The sequence below is a fragment of the Urocitellus parryii genome, chromosome 9, assembly GCF_045843805.1.
Source record: "Urocitellus parryii isolate mUroPar1 chromosome 9, mUroPar1.hap1, whole genome shotgun sequence".
In the NCBI taxonomy this organism is placed as follows: domain Eukaryota; kingdom Metazoa; phylum Chordata; class Mammalia; order Rodentia; family Sciuridae; genus Urocitellus; species Urocitellus parryii.
Genome location: NC_135539.1, coordinates 62,133,348 through 62,154,918, shown reverse-complemented (window position 1 = coordinate 62,154,918; position 21,571 = coordinate 62,133,348). Strand labels below are relative to the sequence as shown.

General features: G+C 34.5%; 1 protein-coding gene across 2 annotated transcripts in view; it reads right to left on the bottom strand.

Moving 5' to 3' along the window:
* The window catches only part of Plxdc2 (plexin domain containing 2), a 431,497-nt gene that overhangs the window by 101,798 nt on the left and 308,128 nt on the right, over positions 1 to 21,571 (bottom strand). For both annotated transcript variants that reach the window (XM_077802504.1, XM_026402387.2), the window contains 2 exons: positions 19,255 to 19,373; positions 4,969 to 5,068 (listed from right to left, as the gene is read on the bottom strand). In XM_077802504.1, the coding sequence (XP_077658630.1) occupies positions 4,969 to 5,068; positions 19,255 to 19,373 (219 nt within the window). The remainder of the gene's footprint in view (positions 1 to 4,968; positions 5,069 to 19,254; positions 19,374 to 21,571) is intronic.

The window sequence follows — 21,571 nt, the reverse complement described above, 5'->3', positions numbered from 1 at the left end:
TGCTATGCTCATTAAACTCAGAGGGTAGAGAAATCATGGCGATATGATGTGGAAATTCTCTCAGCACCTAGAGGTTAGAATTCAAAATACTAAATTGAAGGAGAGAGAAACAAACAAACCTAAGTGGTACTAGGAAGAATCATGCTTGCATTCAGGAAGAACTCTGCAGTATGTATAAAAGGATTTGAAAGGACATAAGCTGAGACTGAGAAGGAATTTCTTAAGGCTATTTAACAAACATTATGAAAAGTATAAATGATCTATGAATATATGAAAATATTAAAAGTTTCTGGCAATCAAAAGACAATTAGAGCAACAATGAAATATTAGGTTCTGCTTATCAAATTTTCAAAGTTTAAAAAATGATAATATCTGAAAAGGGGTACCTAATATAATGCTCATAGGAGAGGCTATTGGTACATTTACATAAAACAGTTTGTCAAATACATACAAAACACTATCAGCACTAAACATCTACAAATTCTTTTTTAAGAATCATATACATGTGAAAATTTAAAATCAAGAATGCTCAGCATTGTTAAATTATTATGAGAAATAATATACAGACCAACTAGTGAAGGAAAAGTTTACATATATTATGAAATAAAGGGATTTGTTGTAGCTATTAATATTTTATACAAATTGTCAGGCACAGTGGCTCACACCTGTAATCCCAGTGGCTCGGGAAGTTGAGTCAGGAGGATCACAAGTTCAAAGTCAGCCTTAGCAATAGTCAGGCACTAAGCAACTGAGTGAGACCCTGTCTCTAAATAAAATACAAAATAGGGCTGGGGATATGGCTCAGTGGTCAACTGCCCCTGAGTTCAATCCTTGGTACCCTCCCCAAAATATATTTTAGACAAATATTTAACAGTGTAGAAAAAAGTGTTCTATATTTTAAGGGAAAAACAGGCTACAAAAATATTCATAGCACAATGCCACTTTTCTTTGTGTGCATGAATACTGTAAATGAAAAACAAGACACAGATACATGAAAATATTAATTGTTAACTCTTTTTTAGTAGATCTACAAGTAATTTAATTTTTATTCTTTATGTTTTCCATTATGTTTAAATTCCCCTGAATTAAAATGCATTATGCTTCTAATGGTATTAAGTATACATTTATGTTCATATTTCTGAAATGAATAACTGAAGGCATTACATGGAGACTCTTTTTCTATATGTTTCTGAAGAGAATGAAACAACTGCTTTCTGGGATTTTTTTCTGTCCCTAAAGTATCACAAAAATATTTTATGAAAAACAGAAAGTGATTTAGAGGCACAAGACTATACTGCAGAAACATACAAAAGTTACAAGGAGACACTAAAAAAACAAACAAACAAACAAAAAAACAAAAAGCAAAAAAACCTACACAATGTCATAGTCAGACCAACTGAGAGTTCCCTCTTGACACTGAGTCCAAGTGATTTTGTGGAAATTCCCTGTGGGCCCACTCCAAAGGGCACCCAGGCTGGGTGATGACATCTGTTATTATTACTGTCACCTAAAGTGATGCTGATGATGGGGGAAAGAGCAATGCTCACCAAGTCCAAGCACACTGATTACTTTGTGTCAGTTGCTGCAGACTCAATACATACTGTATTAGGTACCAAGATGCTCTTTGTACATATAAAGAGAGTTGTAGGAATTAAATAATACATTCAGGGTCTCATGATCAATATTCACATTACAACACCCCTTATAGATTTTATCTTTCATTTTATTTTTTAATTATAAATATTGATTTTACCATATGCTTTTTAATTTGGGGGAAGAGGAAAGAGTGAATAATTTTCCTTATAACTTTGGAACTATTTATCGGTTTACTAAAATCTCATGAACTTATTGGATAGAAAACCAGCCACTTTAATTAATAATGTTCAAAAAGTTAAATGAAACAATTTATAATTTGGAAAGTTTTTTTTTTTGGGGGGTACTGAGGATTGAATTTAGGGTCAATTAACCACTGAGCCACATCCCCAGCCCTTTTTTGTATTGTATTTAGAGACAGGGTCTCATTGAGTTGCTTAGCAGCTTGCTAAGTTGCTGAAACTGGCTTTGAACTCATGATCCTCCTGCCTCAGCCTCCCAAGTGGGTATTTCCTGCATGCTCAATGGCACCCAGCTTGGAAGCCATTAAAAACTAAAGAAAAAAATGAAGTTTTTGTTGTTGATGATGATAATGATGGGTTGGGATAAAGTTTAGTTATAAATAAATAAAAACATTTACAGCTTATTGACTGCTTGATCAAATCTTCACCAAATCTGATAAGAATGGTATAGTAATGATGATTCCATTGAGAAAAATTAGTCTCAATGCTGTGACCCACATTTTCATGCTGTCTTGGCTTGGTTATGCCAAAATCCTGGGTTCTATAGTAACTAAAATAGTTAAAAGGACAGAAAGTTGATCTTATGAGAATCAGATCCTATGCAATTCTTCTTGGAATACAGAAGAAATGATATTGCTCATTACTTGCCATAATGGTCTACAGTTCCCTAAATCCACTCAGGGAAAGAAAAAGAAAAATTCATAACAAAAATAAAAATATTTAAATTCCCTGCAAGGGCTACTTGTAATAGCAACAGTTGTAAAAGAATGTTTACAGAATTTTGAAAAGGACTTAAATATTTCCTTAAGTTCTAATTGTACAATAAGCAACATACAGATCTCTAGTCATCTTATTTCTGAAGAAAAAAAATAATAACTTGTATTATACCAATCTGGGGTTATCCAAATATCTGACAAAAATAATTTTTTTCTTTTTAGCTGAGAATTCAATGCAATATATTTCTCCTCTTACACAGAAGCTCATATAACAGACACTGTTGGACTTTTTGAAGTGGGAACAGATTTTTAGGGAGATTTAAATTTTCTGTTCATGAAGTGAATTTTAAGTAGAACACATCAATTCTAATTTTCTTGCTTCAATATGGTCTCATCTAATGGCAGAGAGGGGAACATCAGAGACTCAAAACTTCCCTTCCTTCTTGGCTAATTTTCTCAGGATTGAATAGTAAGGTTCATAGGAAATGTGAATTCCATCCTAAGTAAACAAAAATATCTGAGAGAAGATTTCCTCTGAACTCAAGTCCCAGTAATCTTTTAATTTGAATGCTGAGTCCTGAATGTTAGACATAATCTAGCATCAAAATTCATATGAATTTTGCTGATTTATTTGATAAAATTTACATTTGGAAAGATATTTTCCACCTAAAATTTAACAGTTATCCTTTTACAGAAAAACAAAGCATCCAAAATTTTCATTTTGAAACCTTGACTTCTAAGTACAATTTTATCCTAGAAAACATATATAAAACTTCCATATTAAAATATATTTGTTAAAAAATTCTCTTGTACTTTGCTGTTTTTTTTCCTCCCTCTCTCAACAACAATACATCAGGATAGCAATGTGGAATAAAATACTTTCTGAGCAAGCTACAAATAAAATTCTTCCCGGCATAGAAAGAACCAACAAATAAACTAAAACTAGTGTTTCCTTTCTCTTGTGCAATAATTGACTCAAGTCATGCTTGATTTAACACCTCTGAATAGAAGAATGTGAGAACACTCCTCCCCAAACAGAAGCCAACCTTGGCTCTCCCAGGGCTCAGCCTCTTATTTAAGAGCTCTGTCAGAATGCCTTTATGTTGCCTGCACATACTAATATATCCTTGCTTTGTACTCCACACAATTTAGTTTCTGGAAAATCTTGCTCAATTTAACAATTCCCTTGGATATTACCTCTCACAAATTCTAAGCTAACAAGGGGAAACCCCACAGAAGATACATGTTCATATCTGAATGCCATTCTTAACTTAGATAGCCCTTATAACATTTCCAGCCAATCCATCGCTCTTAAAAGTCTAGTTTCCACCCCATTTACTTTCTGTGTTTGAGAGATGACATAATTAAGCAGAATCAGCTCAAGTCAAGACCGAACAGCATACACATGTGATAAATTGAGTCTACGGCTATAATGAAATAAAAGAAGAAAAGAACTTTTTAACAAAAAGGGAAGAAATGATCTAATCTTGAGATATATTTTATTGCCCTTTGCTTTTAAATAAGCACATTTAGGACTCAAATAAACAAAAATCCCAGTACTAACACCCTGAGCATTCTTCAGGACTGTCTGGAAGTAAGGGAGGTTGAAAATACTGAGATGGTTTCAAAAGATAGCTATTTACATAGTCAGAACAGCTACGAAATGCAGTTCACATTTTGACATTTTCCTTCCTTCCTTCTTTCCTACCTCCATCCCTCCCTCTTTTTTGGTGTTGAGGATGAACTCAGAGTGTCTTACATGAACAGAATATTCTCTACCACAGATCTGGACACCAAGCAACATTTTAATTTTCTAACATCATGAACAGTTGCCCAAAATAACACATATATTTTAATTCTACAACGTATAAACTAGACTAGATAGGTAAGAATGATTTAAGAGGGAAGGATACATGTCACATGTCTTTTCTGGTAGGTCTAACTTCACTCAAACTTTCATTTATACTTTTTATTTCATTTTCCTTTAGTCTCTCAAACAGTCTTAAACTAGTTAAATACAGAATAGCACAAAGTTGATTTTCTTCTCATCAACTCATTTTAAATAAATAAACATGGAGAATCATAGACCTATCAATCAAATAATCTGTCACTGTTATAGTTCTTATTAGCTAATAAAAGAATTATCTTTGCTCAACCCAGTCAACTATCTCAAAGAATCCCAAAGTGCACATTCTTGCCGGAGCTATTCAATTCCTACTCACTTGTATTTATTAGTTCAAGGGTAATGGAGATAGCCAACCCCAATAGGAGTTATAAACCACACAGTACAATTAACAAGCAGCAATTATCTAAGTGATTTTTCTTTTTTGGTCCAGTTACATCTGCCTGAGATCAATTTTCTTAAAATTTACCCTCATAGAAGGCTCACACTTTGCAATTACCCTTCTTCTACATACTGGGGATTTGTTGGATCCTGTGGACAACGACAAAAGCGTCAGACAGCCCCACTTTCACGGGATGATTGGTTGAACTTATCTGTGTGACCAAGACAGGAATCTGGAAAAGAAAAAAGCAGATTACTTGTGTTAGACCTGAATTTCCTTTAGGCATTCAGAGTGGGATCATCTTGCTTCACAAACAAAATCTGGTGAGAGAGATGAGGGAGTAGAGGAGGAGCAGGAAATACAGAAGTCAGATATATAACGCCTCAAGGTAACATCAATTTAGAGCCATTTGATGAGTTAGAGACAAGAGAGCAACTAGACCTAGAGATGGTTTCTTGGGATGGAAAACCATAGATTTTCAACCAATTTAACTGATTCTTCATGCTACAAACAAAGGCTATAATGCCAAGAATAGAGATTCTTCTCTTACTAATTGTTTTCCTAATTGATTTTATTTCATGTTTATTTTCATGAAGATCTTGCTTACACATGGAGTTCTAGACATAAAACCTAGAACAAATGATGTAAGTACACATGCTCCTCCCCATTGCCATCTGGCATTCCCATTAGAGGCCCAAAGCAAGGAGTCCATCTTATCTTGAACTGAAAACTCCAAACTGTGTTGCAAAATAAACCTATTTTTTTATAAGTTAATTATCTCTGATATTTTGTTATAGTAACAGAAAACTGATGAACAGAGATATTAGATTATTACAGATTCAGGAGTGCTGATAGAAATCTAACTCATATTTATAAGTCAGACTCTCATTTAAGGAAGAAAAGACACAAGGATAGAAAGGCATACATAAAAAAATCCCAAGTTATATCTTATTCATCCTAATAAAACAAAGTCATTCAATGGTTAGGATACTGTTCCTGAATGCCTGCTCAGAAACAAGTATGAAAGCTTTGTTGCTGGTATTTATCACTGGCTTTCATTCTCCAACACTACAACTGTAGTTTTCCTTCGCAAGTTACAGAATACTTTACCAAATTACTCTGCAATAATTTATTGTATTTCCTTTTATCCAATATTCATAACAGAACGTGGCCTTATGTTAGCATCATTTGAAAAACACTATTATGCTGTTATGAATACTATGTGTTTACCCCAGACCTTATTTTTCAGATCCTATTTCTTTGCTCCTGTAACCTTCCCAGCCCTGTGTCCTCCCTTCAGATTAGGCATTCCACCTTTTTACCTCTCTTCATCTTTCATTCTGATTTTGTTTTCTCCCTCTCTTTCCTTCCTTTCACCCCCTTCCTTTGTATTTAGTCTCCACGTCCAACCCTCTTCTCCAGTGCTTTTATTCTGTGGTGGATTGATTACACTGATGGCCTCAATCCAGACTCTTTTTTAACTTTGCAATGTTCTCTCACTCTGACTCGATGCTCGGTCATATGGCAAAAGAAGACAACTACAAACATGAAGCAAAAAAGAAGCTTAAAAAGTGCTTGCAAATTTCTATTTCCTCTCTTGGAAACATGCCACTGCTAGGGAAGGTACTCTGCTGCTCTGCTGAATGCATGGGAGAGACACATGAAGGAAACCTTTTTTTCCCAACAGGGGGCACCTTTGACCAGCCAGCTCCCAGAATATCCACCAGTTAATGGATGGCACTCAAGGGTCCAGTAAAGATCAGTCTAACTACAAATGTAATCCATAGGTATCTAATGGGAAATAAAAAAAAAAAAAAAGAAATGGAGTTGGTGTAAGCCGCTACATGAGGGGATGAGTTGTTACATAGCAATTCTGACCAATACATTCTTTGGTAAAGATCATGTAGCCAATACAAATTCCTGTGGGTGTTTCTGCATAAGTTGATGTGGCATTCCTCCTCCTAGTTTTCTTGGGATCAGATAAATCTCTCTCTAATTCTACATGCAGTGAAACTGGAAAGATAGAAAATGTTCCAGTGGAAAAGTTTCATTTTCTGTACCCACTCCCATATTTTTCTGTATTTCTTTTATCATCTAGTTTATTCTTTGGTCTGTGAATTACAAAAGCTAAGAATAATATGTATAAGAAAACTAGATGACGATTTATTTAACCTAGGAAAATCCATTCAAAACCAAACTTGGTAGCCTTAAGGTGTACTTAGGGTTCTATCACTGAACATTATCTGATGAATTGACCAACCTTCTAGGAAGATCATTGTAGACAACCTTAAGGACTCTTTTAATCCTCAAACTGTTATTTCCTTCTATTGAATGATTTTGATGTTTTGAAGTTTCAATAAGTAAATTGTTAACTATGATCCAAACAAAAACTATAAGGGGAAGATATTCTAGCCATCTATAAAAGGGGTAGAAACAGACAGAAACCATCATTTATAGTTAAGGGATATATTTTAACTTGTTACCAGTTTTGAAAATTTACATGTTTATGAGCCAATGACTTTTGAATACCAATTCTGACATACCATTCTCCTCTAATATTTAAATATGTCAATTCTGAGTCTTAATATGAGAGTACAGATTAGAAAAAGTAAGAATAATGTTGACTACATACAAATTATTCCCCCCCACCCCAAAAGACATGTATACTGTTCATACTGTTTGATGACATAGGAAAAATTCATTCATTCATCAGATATTAATTCAAAATATATCCTTATTTTGGGCACTGTAGTTACAGCAGAGAATAAAACAACGATTTTGCTTTCAGAGAGCTTCAGGGTAAAGTAGATATTAAAACAAGTAATTATAAAAAATAGAGTATGTGATAAGGTTCTTAGTACCATGAAGACAACTGGGTGGAGAGTTAAGGATGGGTGTCTTTGTTGGAAAGGATAGTCACTAAGGATCCCTCTGATAAGGTGACTTTCCAGAAGAAACTCAATAGAAGTAAAAGTCTGCCATGTGGTTACTCAGGGAACCATTCTGGGTAGAGGTACCAGCACATGTGAAGAGCTTGTCTCAATTGCTTTTGGTGTGCTTTGGGAATGGAAATGTCATCTCCATAGCTGGGGCAAAAGTAATAACCAAGAATGTTAAAAAAGGTAGGAGATAATGGGGCAGATCATAAGGGATGTGTATTCCTTGAAAGCCATGGCAGTACATAGGATTTTATTCCAAAAACTACAGGAAGATTTGGAGAGGTTTAAGTAGAGGAAAGGAATTGCTTTAGGTTGAAAAAAAAATACTAGATTTTTGTGATCAAGACTGTAGGAGGAAAAGGGAGTCAGAAAAACTAGTTAGGAGTGTATCATAGTTGTCCAGGTAGGAGATGGGGGGCTTGGACTACACCATTGTAATAAAAGAGGCAAAAGAGACAGAAAGCTGAATTTTTGATGAATTGTGTAGGTACTGCATGAACTTAATAAGGCCAGTGAAGTAAAAAGGAGGGTAAAGGGTATTATCAAGAAAAGTGTATGTTTCATCAGGAATGCTGTGTTGTCCAGCTTCAGGGAACTCATTCACCTCAGTCCAACAGAAGGCAATCCTTTGGGTGTGTGGAGAGCAACTCAAGCAGCTCTAGAGAGCAGAACCAAAGTGTACAGAGATGGAGAGGACCAGGAGAAGGATGCAGAAAGACCATCACTCTATGGCAATATGAGTGACTTCAAATGCATTTCTTTAAAATTTTAGAGAGTTCCCTAGTAAGAGACTGGGGTTTCTAAAACTCTCAAATTTTGTCCTGATTAAATATTAAAATGAATATACACAAGGAGCTCTCAATTCCTTCCATTTGCCTAGAAACTGCCCAAGCCTTTTATGAAATGATTACATCTCAGGTTTTGAAAAGGAGGAAAAAAAAACCCAAACTCTTTTTGCCCATTGAGTTAAATACTTAATTTAGTCAAAGGTCAGTGATAGGCAACACCAGGATTCTGCAGAGGTTTCCTACAGAAGCTCCCTGGCCTCTCCCTACCTGATATTCTCATATCTTTCTGACTCTCCCTTCTCGGGCTATTTTCTTTTTACTTTAAAATATCTATGAATGATCAGTAATCTGGATGAGTTCCCAGGGAGCAAGGCAGAAGAGCCTGTAGGTTTGCATGTTAGTATAAATTATTAGAGACTAGTAAGATGAATTAGGAGAACTATTAAAAGCCACATTTAAAATATACCCTTTTGTACACTCATGCATGCATTGCTGGTGGGACTGCAAATTGGTGCAAGCACTCTGGAAATCAGTATGGAGATTCCTCAGAAAACTTAAGACCATTTGACCCAGTTATTTCACTTCTTGGTGTATACCCAAAGGACTTAAAATCAGCATACTAAAGTGGCTCAGCCACATCCATGTTTACAGTAGCTCAATTCACAATAGCTAAGCTATGCAACCAACCTAGGTGCCCTACAACAGATGAATGGGTAAAGAAAATGTGGTATATATACACATTGAAATATTACTCAGACATAAAAAGAATGACTTTATGACTTTTGCTGGTAAACGTATGAATCTGAAGATTATTATATTAAACAAAATAAGCCAATGCCCCCAAACCAAAGGTGGAATGTTCTCGCTGATATTTGGATGCTAATGTACAACAAGGTGGGGAGGGGAAGAATAGAAGTTTAGTAGATTAGACAAGGAGGAATGGAAGGAAGGGATAGGGGAAAGGAATAGGAAAGACAGTGGAATAAATCTGACATAACCTTCCTACATACAGATATGAATACACTGCAGTGAATCTCTACATCATGTATAACCACAGACTGGGAGCCAAATTAAAATAACATGTGCTCCATGTCTGTATAAATATTTTAATTATATTCTACTGTCACGTACAACTAAAAATAACACAAAAAATTTAAAAATATAAAAAATGAGCCATTTCATGACTAATATCAATGAAGCAATTGTGTATGAGATGTGTATTTGTGTGTGTGAATGTATGTATGTGCACACAAATAAACTGTTAAGAATTATAGCCAGTATTGGGCAAAATGAGTACAAGAATGGGGTGTGTCATGTTGTCATGATCATCCATTCCACAGAGGACTCTGTATTTACAAGGATATGAAGTACTAAAGTCAGTGCATCCCTGCTAAAAAAGATGTGAAAATACTAAAAAAATCTAAAAAGTTTGATTAAGGGGAGCTCAATTTTTAATCCTTTCTACATACAAATTTATATTCACCCTCAAAATGTCTGCTGAGTCAGCTAAACTGCAGATACCAGGAAGCCAATAGGAAATAATAAAAACTGCACTACAGAAGTGTTTTCTTTCTTTGAAACATATCTTCATTATCTTTGAATGCTTATGATAGTTGCCCTTTCATGATTAAATTTTCACTGGGCCTCTGTATGATCAGTAGTATAAATTTTGGAGATCTGGTTTTGTAATGACACTCATTCTACAACACAGACAGTGTTATTACTAGTCAAAATATGCTTCTGTGTGGACTTACAGAAGCATTCATAAATTCCTTTCTCAAAACATTTTATTTTTTGTTCTAAAATAAGTTACAGATAAGGTTATTATTTGGCATAAATTTTCTACAAATGATATATTGGAACAAAATAAACAGAGAAGCCAGAAGGGGTTAGTCATAATTAAAGCAGGAAAAGATAATTAAAAGAGTAAGCAACAGTAGGGCAGACTACCCTGGCCTTTGGAAGAAGAAGCTTCAACAACAAGAGCTGATCTCTCCTGCATACTGCAGTATCATTCCCTAGGACACAGGGGCCAACATAACCCCTAGAACATGAGCTTTTACGTCTGCCTCTCAAACAGGGAGATAACAGCATGAGCTTAAATAAGAGGTAATGGAATTTTATTTTCTTCTGTCCTCTGTTCTGCCCAGCAAACCTCGCCAAAACATTCATTTGTTTCCATTATGGGCCCTGTTATCTATCTAATGGGCAGCACAGTATCTCAGCAAGAGCTTGATTGTATAGTATCTGTTCCAAAGGGTGAATCATATGCCTAGCGGAATTTAACTGGAAAAGAATTATTCTAAACCAATTTTTGGTCACTTGCTAATCAGCAATATGGCATTTAGTTGCTTAACATTAACAACAACAACAACGAAACTCAGGGAAAAATCAAAGCTTTCTAATTTATCCACTATTCCCTGCATTTAACCCTTAACTTCCTAACTCATCTTCCTTAAATGTCTGGCTTCTGCGTTATTCAGTATAGAATCTGATATTAAAAGTCAAGCTATCTTCAGTTTTTAACAAAACAGCACATAAAGGCAAAAATATTAATGCAGAGTTGCCAAAAAACTACTTTGTATATTTTTATTTTTCTGTAGTGCTGTGGATTGAAACCAGTGCCTCACACAAGCACATGAAATTGATAAGTCAAGTACCAGCACATGAAATTGATAAGTCAAATGCGCCCCTGTAAGCAAAGGACTCTAAACATGATCACACAAACTAGTGTGGCCTTGGAATAAGAAAGAAGAAAATGGAGGAGGAGAAATTAAATAAGCACATTCTAAGTACATTTTTTTCAGCCACATTTTGTTGTATAGAAATTCAAGCTAAGTGCTTCAAGGGCTTCAGATGACTGAAGAAAATATAGATGTTTATATTTTTATTTAGCATCTTGTAATACTTAAATGTTAGTGACATATTTATTTTACAAATGTGTACATAGACACACACACACAAACAATATAAAAACATGCACAATCAGGATGAGCTCTAATGCAAAGATTACTCACTACTGAATGGAAAAACTAGAGTTTGAGCTTCATGCAGGAAAGGACAGGGAAGCGGTGGTGTCCACCAACCCAAGCGACTTGGCTCAAAACAGAAAACCCTATGGTGGGGACTTCTCCTGGGACGACACATAGATAAGGGAGCTTGCCTACACATGGCCTGGGAATAAACACTGAAGGGAAAGAAAGAAGGTTGAGAAAACTCTATACCCTGGGATTGAGGTAGATACTTGGAGTGCTGATCAGGCCTTTAACCCCAGGGACAAAGGGGCTCTCTGGTTATGGAACATCAGGGCAGGAAGACTGGATATAGCAGTATGATCAGCAGAACACTCACTCCATGAAATAAACCTCTCAATACAGAGTTATGAAAAATTGTGCTGTAAACGGGTAATAATGAGTGTAAGGCATTCCACTATTGCCATGCATGTAAAAAATAAATAAATTTAAAAAATAGATTACAGGGAGGGAGGGAGGGAGGGAGGGAGGGAGGGAGAGAGAGAGAGAGAGAGAGAGAGAGAGAGAGAGAGAGAGAGAGAGAGAGAGAGAGAGAAGGAAGGAAGGAAAGAGAGGTGAGGCTTGAAAAAACATAGGAAAGAAAAAGCATCCAGAAATATATCACATAAATTGCCCAAGGGACCACATAGCCAGTTAATGGCAGAATCACCACTACAATAGATTTTCTATTCCTAAAATTATTTTCTCTAGGACACTGATTTTTCTACCTTGCTACTTTATTTATTTACTTATTTTTTTATTCAGAATATTTATTATTGAAGGAACATAATGAACAACCATTCAATTTGTCATTTTTTCACTATAGAAAGTAAATTGAAAAATTAACATGTCAGAAGCTTTTATATGTGTCATACCTAAAAATAAAATATAACCAAACATGCAAATGATCAGATCTTAAGTAAAGCTATGTAGGTAAAATTTTAATATTTCACATATTTAAAATATAGAGAAGTTCTATAACATAAAAAACATCTGTGTCTGCCATTTCCTTAGAATTATTTAATTGTTTTTGTTAGAGTTTGGATCTCAATATCCTCCAGAGGCTCATGTGTTAAAATGATTTTTATCCAATGCAGCAATATTCAGAGATAGGATTTTTAGGAAGTGACTTAGATCATGATGGCTCTGACCTCATCAGTGGATTAATCCATTTGATAAATTAATAATGTGAATAGATGATTGGGTAGTAAAAATAGTAAGATGTGGAACCTAGCTGGAGGAAGTAGGTTAATGGAGATATGCCCTGGAAGGGTGTATTTTGCTCCTGGTCCCTTCCTTCTCCACCCCTATGTCTCTTTCTTGGCCCCTCTCTCCTTTCTCTTTCTTTTTCTCATGTTCTTCTGCCATGATCCATGATGATCTACCTCACCACCGGCCCATAGCAATACAGCCAGCCAATCATGGATTGAAACCTCTAAAACCATGAGCTAAAATAGATCTTTCCTCTTTTCAAGTTCTTTATGTCAGGTACTTCATCATAGGGATGGAAAGATAATTAACATATTTTTTTAAATCAGCTTTTGTAATATGTTTGTAATACATATGTGTGTAAGTGTATACACATATATAAAACTTTTTCTATTCACACATTTGTAAAGTTTCTTTGGTACTGGGGATTGAAACAGGTAGGTGCTTTACCACTGAGCTACATCCCTAGCCCTTTTTATTTTGAGAGAAGGTCATGGTAAGTCATTTTTTGCCTTGCCAAATTGGTGTGTCCTTGAACTTTTGTTACTCATGCCTGAACCTCCCTAGCATTGTAGGTACTCCACTGCACCAGGCTGCTTCTTTCAATTTTTTTAAAATTAAAAATTAATAAGATAAATGCTTTGGAAGGCAAATCATTTTTACCTTACTCCCAAGTTGCAAATTCAATATGATAATGACCACCCAAAAAATGGCTGTGGATAACCCAATGAGAGAACCAGTATATACATAGGTATACACATACACACACATAACATATTATATTTACACATGTCAAACATTCTCACTTATACAGCCATAGTTATAGAAGATGAATTACTTTACACCTAAATGATGGTGGTCTCAATTCACTGTTCTTTTTTGGCCTCTCTTATTCTCTTGAATTGTCTTTTTCTCACAAATTCTGCAAGTTCAGCAAGTATTCATCTTTTAATCCTTTCAAGCTGATAACCACGAATGAGGGTCATGACAGTTTAAATAAGAGAAATATTCTTCAAAGAAATTTTTAAAATGCGTTAAGGACCCCATTGAAACCTGCAACAAATTGGTAATGGTGATTTATTAACAATATACTCTCCCACAGAAGCAGTAAATGTTACACTAAGGAACATTAGTTTTAAGTACTTAAATGGTAGAATAGATTAAAAAGTGATTTTACTTAATAAATAGTAAAGTTCCTCTCTATTGACCTCCTGTAGAATTTGCAGTGCAAGAAGAGGGTAAAGTATTCCACAAAGAAAATGGCCAGAATAAGGTGACTCCCGCACTGGGCATTTGTTTTATATGGTTTTCTTCTGTCACCTTACATGGATCACATGACTTTATTTTTAATTAGATTATTCTAAATTAATGACAATTCTTGTCCTTCACATAAGCCAGTGTAAGAAAAATAACCAAATTCACACTACACACAAAAAGAATTACATCCTTTCCTAGTCTGCATCTGGAGTAACAGAAAATTGAAGATGTATCAGGTGAAGAGAGATGAAACAGGTCAGAGGAAGTGTGGCTTGGAAACTTTGATGGTGTGCTGTGATAGGCAGCACCAAGGACTGGAAAGAATTTGACTTCAAATCTCTAATATTTTTGGAATTTAAAAAAATTTCCTTATATCATCAATAGATCAGCAATTTCAGTTCAAATCCATTGTAATCATCACTGTTCAACAGCAGTTAAAATAATATAAAGATTCTGGGTTCTAGGGTCATACTTAGTTATTAACAGATTAGGAAATGTGAATTTGAGTTTCCAAATTCTACTTTCTTAGAAAAGGAGCTATTTCTTTTAACACATGTACAGCTTCTTCTTTTCTTTCTCTCTTGGTACTGGGGATTGAAACAGGTGAGTGCTTTCCCAGTGAGCTATATCCCCAGATCTTTTTATTTTTTATTTTAAGAGAGGGTCTTGCTAAGTTGTTTTGGGCCTTGCTAATTGCTGAGTCTGTCCTTGAACTTGTGTTACTCATGCCTGAACCTCCCAACTCACTGGGATTATAGGTGTGCTCCACTGCACCAGGCTGCCTCTTTCCATTTTTTTTAAATTAAAAATTAATAAGTTAAATGCTTTAGAAAGCAAATGACCTTTACCTTACTCCCAAGTTGCTAATTCAGTATGATAATGACCACCCAAGAAAGATGGCTGTGGATAACCAAATGAGAGAACCAGTTCATTCACAGTGAAAAAGAGTTTCAGGGAAGCATGCAAGTATAGTGGTCAGACTTATAGGCTTTGGAGTTTTATTTTCTCAGTTGAATCTTTGTTCACTAATTATAGGGAAGTTATTTAATCTTTTTGGGTATTTAAGTTTCCTTCTCTGTAAATGACAAGTAGCTACCTCTTTATTTTCATGAGATTGTGAGATCAAGTTTAAGCAGAGTTCAGTGCCTGGGATATAGGAAGAGCTACAAAAATGCTAGTTTTTAAGTTTTTAAAACAAGCTCAGAGGTTGTTATTAAAGCTGAATTGGCAGATGAAGTTGCATAATACAACTTCTACAACTTAGATCAAGCAAGAAAGATGGACAAAATATTAAGAGCATCTGTTGAAAACATAAGGTGGTTAACAAAGAGTAAGGATTCAAAATGTCAAGAGCTCTGAGAAGGGAAACTAACTACAGAAGAAAAACGAACATCACTCATCAAAGACATTTTTCCAGTCATAAGGAAGACTTAGAGACCAAGAAGGTAACTAGAACTTCAGCCTGCCTTCAGGATCTGAGGAAAGATTAGGCATCCAAGGCCATTCAGGTGAAAGCTCCATCAATACTCAGGCCTTTGGTAGAGATACCTAAAGGACTACACACAAAGAGTGAGGGCTAATCAGAAGTGTACTATCTTCAAAAGGACAGATGCTCAATATGGCATGAGTTTAGCCCTTCATTGATAAAATTTATCTGTCCTATCCTTACTGGAAACAAACAAGCAAAACATTAAATCCTTTCTAGAGAAAAGAAACAGTATCTGCAACTTCAAGAGCATTTCTCTAGTATCTTGTAAATGATGTCCAATATTTGGTCAAAAATACTTAGCATGCAAGGAGACCAATGAATGAAAGTGCAGAGGGGGAAAAATAAGAAAATAGATAATAGAAACAGATTCACAGAAAATCCAGATATTAATAAGTCATGGACTTTAAGAGAACTGTTATCAAAATATTCAAGGAAATAGAGGACAACATTTTTTATTTCATTAGATGATTAAATCCACAATTTAATTGGTAAAAGACACAAACAGATACAATAAAATTGAAAGAAAAGGTACACTACAGGGAACAGTTGGTAAATTTGAAAGAAATTAAAATGTAAGGGGTATTTCTGGTGAAGATTTTTGGCTTCATCCTAAGTAATTATATCTTTAAAAATTAACTAAAATAAATGGTTGTTTTACAATAGAGGGTCTATAACTTAAAATAGCATTTCAAATATTTGGATGAATAAAATAGAGCTGTAATCTGGAAGAAATGACTTAATTATTTAAAGGAGTGCATGCTGACATACACCTCTCACCATATGGTCACAGAGGACAGTTGGAAGTTGGTGAAGGAACACAGTGGTGGGACCTTCATTCACAAATCCATTCACAAATCAGATGTTATCAGGAATAAAAATGTCTTTTCTAATTCCTTGATCACTCTTTAGCCTGCACTGTGAGAAACAATCATGTTGGGAGCATGGCCCAATTGGAGGTCAAATGGTTACTGTGGGGCTGGCAAGCTGAGAGTTCCTAAACAAAAAATAATTAAATGCGGGATTAAATCATCTGAGAGCAGTGAAAGTAAAATTTGTTTTAATAAATTTATTTCATAAATTACAAATTGTAATGTACAGTTTAACTAAATCCTGTATTTTTGTGTTTTTTGTAATAATTTTTCTTCTCACACAAAATATAATACCATCAAACAAAGCTGACACTAGCTTGCAAGGAGTAATTTATTATAAAAGGAATTACACTTACTTTGCTCTCTCTAATTTCAGTTCTGTAACTTTAGCCTGGACAGGAACACAAAACTTTACTTTTTATATTATGTTCCTTCAATTTGGTTAGCTTGACAAATTAAGTAGGAATACCTCTCCTGAGTATACTTGTATTTGTGGAATATGATGGAGTCTAAAAAAAAGACTATTAAACAGAAAACATTGAGAAATATCTATTGGAAAATAAAAACAAGGCACTGATTTGTGAATTGATACACATAATCTCCTTGGGAGAGAACAAAGGTTGAGATGCCTTGGGATCACTAAATTAAGGCTTTTCCTCCTGGGTTTGTCCTTAACTTGTTCTGTGACCTCAGACATGTCATTTAATGGCTCTGCCTCAGCTTGCTTAGTTATAAAATAATCATGTGTAACCTAATTCCATATTAAGCCACAAACATTTGTTGAACACCCTGTATGTGCTGGTGCTTTTATAACACATTAAGAATACTAAGAATATAAGGATTGTGGATCAAATGGACACTGTAATCTATGGGTAAGCATTTTGTAAAGGATAATAAATTACACAAAGTATTATGTAATGCAAACACATGATTATAAATATTTTTCTAAAAGTTTTAAGAACATCTGTCTCTCTCACCACAAATACAAAGAAACTCTTAACCTTGACAAAGATTACAAATAAAAATTCAGATAAATAAAATGTATTGTTAAATTATTGGGGGGAAAAGCAGAAAAGGGAAGAAAAAACTGCTTTTTGATCAGGGCCGAGGACAGGATAACAAGGCAAATAATAAAATAAAAATGATTTCTTTGAACTTTGAGTACAGACGGTAAATAATTAACTGGACAGCAGTCTGGAAACACCAAAACAACATTAAGCTGCCTATCAGCTTAAGATTCTCTGTGACCAAACAGGAAAACCATAATGGAAAATTTTTCTTTGATTAAAGTGAAGAAAAAAAGTTTTTACAATGGCCCCAGAACAAAGGAAGAATAGAAAGAATCAACACACTCAGCAATGTGAGACCATCTGAGAGCAGTATAAATAAAATTGACAATTTTGACAATAAAAACTAGAAAGAGAGAGACCACAATGAGAACACAAACCTGTGTTTTGACCAAGTCAGCAGTTGGTCAGATCTAAGACTTTAGACTTAGTGACCTTGATCTTTCCAGAAACTTTACCATTGTTGGTTACAACTATTGAAAACCAACATTCCTAAAGGTCACTCTGACATTGCAGCAATATAGTAGATTACAAGGAAAACTAGAAATGAATGAGTCATTTTGAGATTTCTCTCAACTTCTAGAGAATATGATACAAAAATACGGTAGGCTATAATATCAAAACAGCTCTGAGTGAGGAAGTATAGAATAGGATACATCCTAGATTATATTTTATTTACACTATTTCCCCCAGTGAATTAAAAATTAAAAAAAAAAGTTTCACATGGGAAATCTCTTCAAATGAAGAGAAGCATCTGACACAGTCAGTAGACTTTCAGAAGTTGACCTATTTAGTAGAAATTGAACTCTCCTTTACTTTATAGAATAGATGATTTCAGAAGATTCAACCAAAGCAGATAGTTTCTTGAGTATCAACATTCTTTTTATAATTAGGGATTTATTTCCTAAGAAAATTATGACTTCTCAATTGAAAAGAAGCTATGGCATCTATATTATTATAAATATCCATTAACCTATGGGTTAATAACACCCACTATTAATTTACATTGTCAGGATCTGTCTCTTGACTGCCTAAAACATTACATATGTAGTTCTTGAAACTTTTTTCCTATATTCTTTGTATGATAGACCTTAATTACACTATCAAAAGAATTTGAAATCAAACACACTTTTATTCTAAACATTTTAAAACTTGTTACATTTTAGTAAATTTTCATTACTTTAGTTTTGTCCATTTTTTAAAATGAATCAAGCCATAGGTTTAAGTTCCTCCTTTGTTTTTTTTCCCTATTACTGACGCTTTCTAATTAATCATTTCTATCAGATTTCAATAAACATTAAAGGGATTGTAGGCACTGTTGTCCTGGAACTTTCAGTATTGGGTCACTGAGGTATGAATGTGTTTATATTTACTTATGCTTTAGGAATCAGAACAAGAAAAAGTCACAGAAATTGTCAAAGCAATTAAAAAAACAATAAAATTAAACTTTCAGGTACAGATGAGAAATCTTTGCAAATTAGAATTTTTTTCTTAGAAATGTTTCACTATAATAACACTATAATTATTTAATAACTATATAAAATGTGTGGGTCATAATGTCAATGATTTCAGAATACAAAATAAAACAATATCCCCAAAATGGACAATGATGACTACCCAGAAGATTAAAACACAAAACAATTTTTTTGTTCTATTAAGCAAATGAAACCCATAGGTAAGAAAATTATTTGAAGTTCATGGCTGAAATATCCTGTACTTGACACTTGAAGAAAAAGGGTCACAGTCAAGGTCAAGGAGAGGTAGAATATCAGTAGGTCACATCACTTACTTCTTTGTATCCAAAGATGATGCGCCCGTCCATGAGGAGAGTTGCCTGGAATGTGAAGCTTCCCAGGTTGTAATTGTCCTGGAGATGAACATGGTCCCACTGGACAACGAGGGCTGTGCCTACAGATCCCAGGCAACAGGCAGAAAGGCAATGAGAAAAATACATGGATTAATTCTGATGGGAACACTCATACAAACATTGATCTAGCCTTTAAATCCTGTAGTTGTGCCATTTCAGTTTTATGTGGTTAATTGGAATTTTGTTACTGAGATGGCATTGGAGAATTCTCTAAATATTTGGTGAAAAATCTAACCTCATACTGAGGTTAATATTGAGCCAACCCAGTGTGGGGGAATTTTGCCTTAGGAATTTCATTAATGTTAATGTGTACTATTTGCTTAAATTTCCATGAGACACTTTCAAAACCCAGCTCAAATTCATCAAATGAACTTCAAATACTTTTGACAAATGATGAGAAAGAAACACATTAAAAACATGCTTGACTTACTTATAAATGACCTAAAAATGTCTTTTCCATACTTAGAAATATACTCTTCCACACTGAAGAAGCCCCTTTAACATCAATGGGAATTTTCTTTGATTCAAAATGCCTCCCGGCATTTCTGTCTTTGTTGGATTGCCTCCAAGAGGCTGAAAGTTAGCTTAAAGGGACCTGGGCTAAGATTTCTGAAGCCCCTTTGCAGTACCCTGGGATGAAACTTCATATTCATATTGTATATTATATTCTGATGACTCAATCTGCCAGACTTCACTATGAAACTATTAACATGAAGTGTTAAGTTGAAACGGATTAATAATTACCAGTCAGAATTCATATTTTGTTTTGACACACATTGTGTATATTATCTATTGTTTTTTAAAGCAAACAAACAGAACAGCTAAGACTTGCTTAACTCTACATATTAGATTTTCTCTTCTGTTAACAAAACAATCTTGTTTCCAAAAAAATGTTGCATTGCAAAGGAAAATCATAGCACTAAAAGAGCAAAATGTATCCCCCGGCAGAACATATCTGATTTTTTTTCCCTTTGTTGTGTGGCAGAACTAATTTCCAGCAACCATTTTGTGCTGATAGTAATTTATCTTGAACTAATTGACAAGTGTTGAAATATTTTGAATACCCAACTGGAAATCTCTAAAGAATGTTTAAGTATAAAAATGCATTGTTTCAGAGGCAAAACTTTATAAGTGGGGGGAAAAAGTTTTTGAACTGGACCTTGGTGCTTTTGGCCACAGGAAACATCCAACATATATCATTGTAATGGTTGAACACTCTTCCCTCCATGGGCACCTGTAGAACTATACTATCATTTTTGGAAAATTCCATAATTTTATAAGTACAAGGGTTTTCTGATCATGAAATGCCTTTCAACTTCATTTGTTTTCCTCATATATCTCTGACCCTCAAGTTCTGGTCCTTCCTTATTCTCTAATTTCTATCACATCCTGGTAGTGCAGAGAAAGCAAGAAGTAGAGGGCAGAAGATCTTGATTTCTGTCCTGCCTCCACAGATCCTTCTGTGTAAGCTTGGACACAATTAACCTACATAAACCTGTTGCCTCTTTTATAACATGGAAAGTATATAATTCTTGCCTTCCAGGAATTTCTGAATTTAATATAAGTAAAGATAGTGACCTTAACTTCTTTGTGAAAATGAGAGGTTAACATAAATAAACTAAATATCAGATCTACTATATCTGATTCTCTGCTGGATTTCAATAATGCTATTCGCAATATATTGTTAGTAGCAAGTTTCAAAAAATAACACTATTTGCAAATGTTGTTTTATATTATGTTATCACATGGCTTCTTCAACAGTTGTGGATTTTAGTATATATAATACCAATGGAAAGATGACTGAGTATAAATGTCCTCATTAAATTTTAAAATAAGCAAAACATCTCTGTTCTGAGTTGATTTAAAATATTGCTTTCCATACAATGCATTAGATAAGTGGACAGAAAAAAACTTTCCTTGGACAATTACGATGCAGCAGAATATACAGCCTAAAGAAATCCATGAACTAAAGAACTGAATTCACATTTCCAAAGAGCTGGGTGAGATCCACCTCCTGACACAGCCAATCTGGGCTGCTTCTCTGAAGTTATCTAAACACCTAGATCACATGAGTGGCTAACCCATCTTAAATGCTTCCTGAAGCTGGACTTCCCTAACCATAATTAAATTACCTGTTCTGTAATGGATGCCAACTTTGTTATCACCCAAATAAAAACTGAAGTAGAATGAACTAATGTTATTTAAAGTCACTATCAACTTGAAATTTTCTGATTCTCTG